At 22.5% G+C, this 6,885-nt stretch overlaps 2 protein-coding genes across 2 annotated transcripts; both read left to right on the top strand.

Moving 5' to 3' along the window:
- Positions 1 to 2,538: 2,538 nt before the first annotated feature.
- Phum_PHUM398640 (uncharacterized protein) lies at positions 2,539 to 3,889 on the top strand (the record flags this gene model as incomplete). The annotated part of the gene is made up of 5 exons (XM_002428682.1): positions 2,539 to 2,895; positions 2,968 to 3,184; positions 3,268 to 3,445; positions 3,556 to 3,692; positions 3,789 to 3,889. 5 exons carry the CDS (start codon positions 2,539 to 2,541, stop codon positions 3,887 to 3,889), a joined length of 990 nt encoding a protein of 329 aa, XP_002428727.1.
- Positions 3,890 to 5,125: 1,236 nt separating this feature from the next.
- Positions 5,126 to 5,344, top strand: Phum_PHUM398630 (uncharacterized protein; the record flags this gene model as incomplete). The annotated part of the gene is made up of 1 exon (XM_002428681.1): positions 5,126 to 5,344. The coding sequence occupies one exon, from the start codon at positions 5,126 to 5,128 to the stop codon at positions 5,342 to 5,344; it is 219 nt and encodes a 72-aa protein (XP_002428726.1).
- Positions 5,345 to 6,885: the final 1,541 nt, after the last annotated feature.

Genomic DNA, 6,885 nt, shown 5'->3' with positions numbered 1-6,885 from the left:
AAACGTTTTAAATGATTTCTAATAATTTGTTTCCTTTTTTGTTTTATTTATTAATTTTATATCGATATAATCGTTAATAATTAAATTAAAAAAAGGAAAATTTTTTTTAAATGAAAAAATTTTTATTTTATTTTCTGGGTTCTCTCTCTCTCTCTCTCTCTTTCTTTCTTTCTCTGTTTCTTTAATTTTTCTCTTTCATTCTTTGTGTCTTAATTTTTCTCTTTCGCTGTTTATTTCTTAATTTTTCTTTCTTGCTCTCTGTTTCTTAATTTTTCTCTTTCGTTGTGTGTTTTTTTATTTTTCTCTTTCACTCTCTTTATTTTTGTAAAGACTTTTCTTCCTCTCTCTCTCTCTCTAAGTTTTTGAAAAGACTTTTCTTTCTTTGTCTCTCTGCCTATGATTTTGTAAAGATTTTTCTCTCTCACTCTCTCTGTTTTTCTATTTCTCTTTATTTCTTATTACTCTCTCTTTCTCTATCTCTCTGTTTCTTTTTTTTCTCTTTCACTCTAAGTTTTTGTAAACACTTTTCTTTTTCTCTCTCTCTCTCTTTTTTTGTATGTTTCTTTTTTTTTTGTTTTTTCTATTTCTTTTTTTACAAAAACTTTTTCACAATCTTTCTCTCTCTCTCACTCCCTCTGTATTTTTGTAAAGACTTGTCCTCCTCTCTCTCTCTATAATTTTTATAAAAACTTTTCTCTCTCTGTCTCCTATCTCTTTTCCCTTTTTTTTCGCAAAAATTTTTCTACTCTCTCTTTCTCTCTCTCTTTTTTCCAGGGATTTTTTATAAAAAAAAAACAAAAAATTGTAAAGAAAAATAATTTAAAAAAAAAAAAATGAATTATAAAAAAAAAGAAAAGGTGCACACACATAAAGTTACGGTGAATAATTTTGTATAACCTTTTTTTTTTTTAATGTAAAACGCACTCGTGAAAAAAACAAATAAAAAAGAAAAAAAGAATAAATGAATTTACCTTTTTACTGTTTCTTTTGTGTTCGCCGCATTTATGATATAAAAATAAAGAAAAAACAAAAGCAGACGAAAATAAGTCAACAACGCACTGGAAAAAAAATAAAAATAAAAAAAATTTTAAATTATTGTAAACGCGTAAAACTGTATAAAAGAGTTAGGCAGAGAGTTAGGGAGGTAGAAAAACAGGGAGGTGATGGTGGTAGTGGTAGTGGCGGCAGTGGGGAGGCTGGAAATGAGGATTTTATAAAAATATGTTGATGGGATAAAAAAACAAGTCTTGGAAAATGAAAAAATTGTTTGAAATGTCATCCATTATTAGTATTGATTCATGTTTATTTTCGTAAAATAGTTTTTTTTTTTTGTTTTCTCTTTCCATTTTCCGCCTTTCCCCCCCCCCCCCCGTTACTAAACTCAAAGTTAACGAATGGAAAATAAAATAGAAAAACAAAAGGTTTTAATTAAAAAAAAAAAAGAAAGAAAATTAAATTTTCATTTACGAAAAAAAAAAAAAAAAAAAATATTCACAATTATCGAAAAAAAAAAACCTTTCCAGTAAATTGAACTTTTTTTTTTTTGTTACTTCATTAGCCAGAAATTTTTTTTTTTTTCTTCTGGATTATTCCCTATAACATTAACAATTTTTTCAATTATTATTATTATTATTATTACATTTTCATAACCGAATTTATGTGATTTTTTTTTTTTTTTTCGAAAGCATGCACATTTTATTTATTATCACTCTTGCCACGGGGCCAACAAATATGTTTTAAGAAAACAAACAAAAAAAAAAAAGAAAATTTCCTTTTTCTTTCCTTTTCTGGAACATTAAACACGTTTAAATTATTAATAAATATATATATATTTTTTTTTTCTCCGGAAAAATTTCTTCGGAGTGAAATTAACTCGTAATTATTATGTTTAGCTTATTACTTATTTCGTTAAAAAAAACAAAAACATTAAGCGTTTATTAATTAACCTTTTTTTTTTTCGTTACAGACAAAAAAATTAAAAAAAGGAAAAGTTTTTCCAGTTTACTCAAAAAAACAATTTAATTAATTTTTCATGCACCCTTTACTACCCCTCTCCCCTCCGCTCCTCTCCCAAAAAGAAAACGGCGTTAAAATTAAATCCTGTTTTTTTTTTTTTTTTTTTTTTTTTTAAATAAATAAAATTCAAATTTAATTAATTAATTTTTTCTTTTTTTTTTTTTTTTCTAGAAAAAATTCAAATGAAAAACTTCTTTTCAGTGACATCTATCGATAATATATATAATCACTCATTAATTGATAAGAAATATTAATTATCAATATGATTTTCCAACAAATGGAAAGCTAACGGAAATAATATGAAGTTTTTTCTTTTATTATTTATTACCATGCAGAGCGTTAATTGTTTTTCAACAGGTAATTAATTATTTAACAAATTAATTAATTATAAACATTTTTTTTTTAAAATTTTAATTTAGATGATAAGATAACAAACAACCTTTTTTTTTTTAATTTATAAACAACAAAAAAAGGTGTAATTAACAGGTTGGATCGTTTTTTTTTCCAGATAAATTTTTAGCCATGTCTTTAGATCAAACAACGGAAATAACTCTTCCGTTAAATACTTCGTCATATTCGACGTCACCAGTAACAATAATAGGAAATAAATTATTATTATTATCGACATCTCAACCATCGACCGTTGTTGTTGGAAAACAACATAAGAATAATAGAGATTATTTAAAAACCGATGCTCCTATGTTAAATTACATATTCGATTCGCACTCATCGAAAGGAAAACATCATCATCACGATACATATAAATGGGGACCTCATTTCGAACCATCTGAAATACATTTAAATGGTACCACCGTAACCGTCCAAGTCGGAGATACGGCATTATTAAATTGCAAAGTTAATTTTTTACAAGATAAAACGGTTTGTAACAATTTAAACATAAATTTGATTTGATTTGAAAAAGAAAAATCAATACAATTTTTTTTTTAATAGATATCTTGGATGAGAAGAAAAGAAAATAACGAATTGCAATTGTTAACGGTTGGTAGACACACATACAGCGGTGATACAAGATACAGTTTAGAATTTCAATATCCGGGAAACTGGAGATTACAAATTAAATTAGTCAATAAAAAAGATGAAGGATTATACGAATGTCAAATATCAACTCATCCACCAAAAGTCACACAAATATTTTTATACATAAACGGTTTGTTAAATTAAAATTATTATTATTATTATTAATTTTTTTGATTTTGTCATCATCATCATCATCATGTTTTATTTTAACAGCACCAGAAGTTGTTATAGTTGACGAACACGGAATGCAACTTATGGATAAATATTATGAGTCTGACAGTACCATACAATTATCTTGCATAGTTAGACATGTATCAATGACGTCATCCGTTGTTCTATGGATGCATGGAAATAGAATTTTAAATTATGATTTAACACGAGGTGGTATAAGGTATGTTTTAAGCAGACGATGAATAATTATTAACTATTATAATGATGATAATGGTAATTATCAATGGTGTTAAACCATTTTTTTTTTTTTAAATAAATTATTTGTTACAGCGTGAAAACTGAACTAATGGAAGCGGGTGCAAATAGTACTTTATCAGTTGCAAAAGTAAATAAAACTGATAGTGGAAATTATACATGTTCAATATCTAAAACAGAATATGCAACTGTAACGGTTCACATATTAAACGGTTTGTTTGTTTGTTTATGGTATTTGAAACCTTTTCCAAAAGTTTAATTATTAAACATCAAATGTTTTTGTTTTTTTTTGTGATTGATTGTTACAGAACAAAGTTTAGCAGAACTACATCATGGTGGTAAACATTCCGTTACAATAAAATGGGGATTTTTATTATTATCATTTTTATTAAGTTGGCTTATGAGATAGCCCCTTAACCAAGACAAAAAAACCAAAGAAGAAAAATTAATGCCCTAGTGCCTAAATAACATTATATTTTCATTGTATTCATTAAAACTAAAAAAAATGTTAAATTAAAAACGTAATTTTATTAATAATAATATTAATAATAATAATAATAATAAAATTTTCTTTTCATTTTGTGTCTTATTTTATTTTATTTTTTGTGTTTGTTTCTCTTTGTTTAAAATTTATTTATTTTAATCTAAGATGATATCTCTTTATGATTTATTGTAATTTAAAGTTAATATATAAATATATATATATATATCAATTAAAAATATTTTTTTAATCATTGTGAATAAAATTCAAAAAAAATTTTTTGCAAAAAAAAAGTAAGATTTACATACCAAACAAAGATCATGTTGAGTTGTAATTAAATAAAACATTATAAAGTTTGTTTTTATATAAAATAAAATAAAATAAAACATAAAATATAAAATAAATAATCCTTTTGAATGAAAAAAGTTTTTTTTTTTTTTTTTTTTGAAAAAAAATTAACGGTTTTTAAGTTTGTTCTAACCATTGCATCACCATTACTACTACTATTATCATTATTATTTATACACGTTGTTATTATTAAAACTTTTTAAATAAAATAAAATAGTTTTTACTTACTTTTAATTTTTACACTCGATCATGATTGATTTCCAAATTTGAAATAATAATAATAATACATCTGTTTCACATTTTTAACTATAATTATATAATAAATTTAACTTTACCAACAATGAAAATTTCAAAATGATTCCATGAATTTTTAATAAAAACGTGGAATTAGAACAACGTCGTCTGCTACTTTTTTTTTTTTTTTTCCTTCATTCTTTATATTTTGATCAATTTGTCATTGAATTGTAAATTTGATTAATTTATTTTAAAATTACTTCGTGTAACGAATTGGTAATTTATTTATTTATTTATTTATTTTATTTAATATTATCATTAGGGTATTATTAATATGGCGGAAGTAAATTTTTAAAGCGGAGAAAGAGAAATTTTTATTTAACTGAGAAAAGTTTCACCCGTTATTGTGACAATAGAAAAAATTTAAAAAAAAAAAAAAATGGTTTATTTAATCATTTGTAATATTATATATATATATATATATATATATATATATTGATATTTCAGACGTTGATTTAAATATAACGAATCCATTTGCTGAAATTGATTCACAAAAATTTTGCATTTACAGGTTAATTAAAAATGGTGTGCATTAGTTGCTTTATGTGGCCAGTTTTATTTTTGCTGTGGTACAAATTTATCTATCCCATTGCCATGAGAATATGGAGTGCAAAACCCGTAGAAAATGTCAAAAACAATACAAATTTGAAAAATAACGAAAATGATAAAAATTGGAATTGTGATTCTAAATATCAAGACCTGAGTTCGAGTAGTGTTGAATCATTGGAAAAATTAGATTAATAAAATTTAAATGTTTCCCCCCTTTTTTTTTTTTTTCTAATTTATTTGTTATATATCTATATATATATATTTATATAAATTTGTAAATCTGTAATACTTTTTAAATTTGATTGCTTATAAAAACAAAGTTTAAAAAATTAAAAAAAAATTAAAATGAACAAATCATTTAATTTTAATTATAACAAACATTCGATTTCTTATACATTCTGTTTCTTTATACTTACAAATGACTGAAATGTAAAACTTTATATTTATGTATAAATGAAAACAATTTAAGATTTAGTTCATAAGAATAATTAATAACATTACCAATATTTTTTATTATAAATAACAACAAATTCAATAAGATCCAAAGGTCAAAATGACTAATCGGAAAAAGGTAATTAAATTCGAATGATTAAATCGATGGAAAAATGAAAAAAAAAATTAAAACAATTTTTTTTTTTTTTATGGAATGCTTCAATATGTGTATTAACAAAAACAAAACAAAAATAAAAAAATTTTTTTTATAATTTTCTTTTAACAATTAAATAAAAAAAAAAAAAAAAATTTTTTGTTCGATTAATTTGTTTATATTATTATTTAATATTTAAATAAATTTAAATTAAAAAATAATTATGTATATATTTTGTTTTAGTCTTTTCCTTCTTTAATTCAAAAAAAAAACTAGCAAAAACTAAATTCATTTGATAATAATAATAATTAATTCTCAAAGTAAACAAACAAAAAACATGATTATGTTATCGATTAAACTTACAAAAATAATTGTTACAATTTTTAATTTTTATCGCTTTAAAAAAAAAATACCATAAATTTGTTATTATTATTATTATTATTATTAACAAAAATTTCAGTCTTGATTATCATTATTATTATTAATTATTTATAAATGACAAGTGTAAAAAATATAACAAAAATCATTATAATCACAGAATTTCAATTTTTTTTTTTTTTTCGGATACAGATAAGTGAGAAAAGGACTTATCAGTCCCTTCCCCTCCCCCCCTCGTGCCTTCCTTATCAATTTCATTTAAATTTGACCTTGAAAAAAAATTTACATAAATAAAACAAAGTAATAAACGTGCCTGCCTGCCTGTGTGTGTGTATAAATATATATAAATATACAAAAAAAAATTTAATAATTAATTAATTAAGCTATTTTTTTTTCTCACACGACGATTTATTTATTTATTTATTATTATTATTATTATTATTAACTATTATTATTCTTATTACGTGGTAGAAAATCATCGATAATTTTTTTTAAATTTTATTTCTAATCTTTTTGTATATATTTAATTTGTACGTCAAAAAATTTTCTTTTTTTTTTTGTTTCTGCCTTTGGTTGTCGTTTGTTTTACAATCAAAAAAAAAAAAACTCTCTCGACAACCTTAATGATAATAATAATTATTTATACGATTAAAAAAAATAATAATAATAAATAAATAAATATCAAATAATAATCAATCATAAATCAAATCATGAGTAAGAAAAAAATTAAACGTAACAAAAATAATAATAATAATTTAGTTAAAAACAA

The sequence above is a fragment of the Pediculus humanus genome, genomic scaffold (genome assembly GCF_000006295.1).
Source record: "Pediculus humanus corporis 1103172107910 genomic scaffold, whole genome shotgun sequence".
Classification (NCBI taxonomy): Eukaryota; Metazoa; Arthropoda; class Insecta; order Psocodea; family Pediculidae; genus Pediculus; species Pediculus humanus.
The sequence above is the reverse complement of the archived record's forward strand: the minus strand, read 5'-3'. Positions and strand labels throughout refer to the sequence as shown.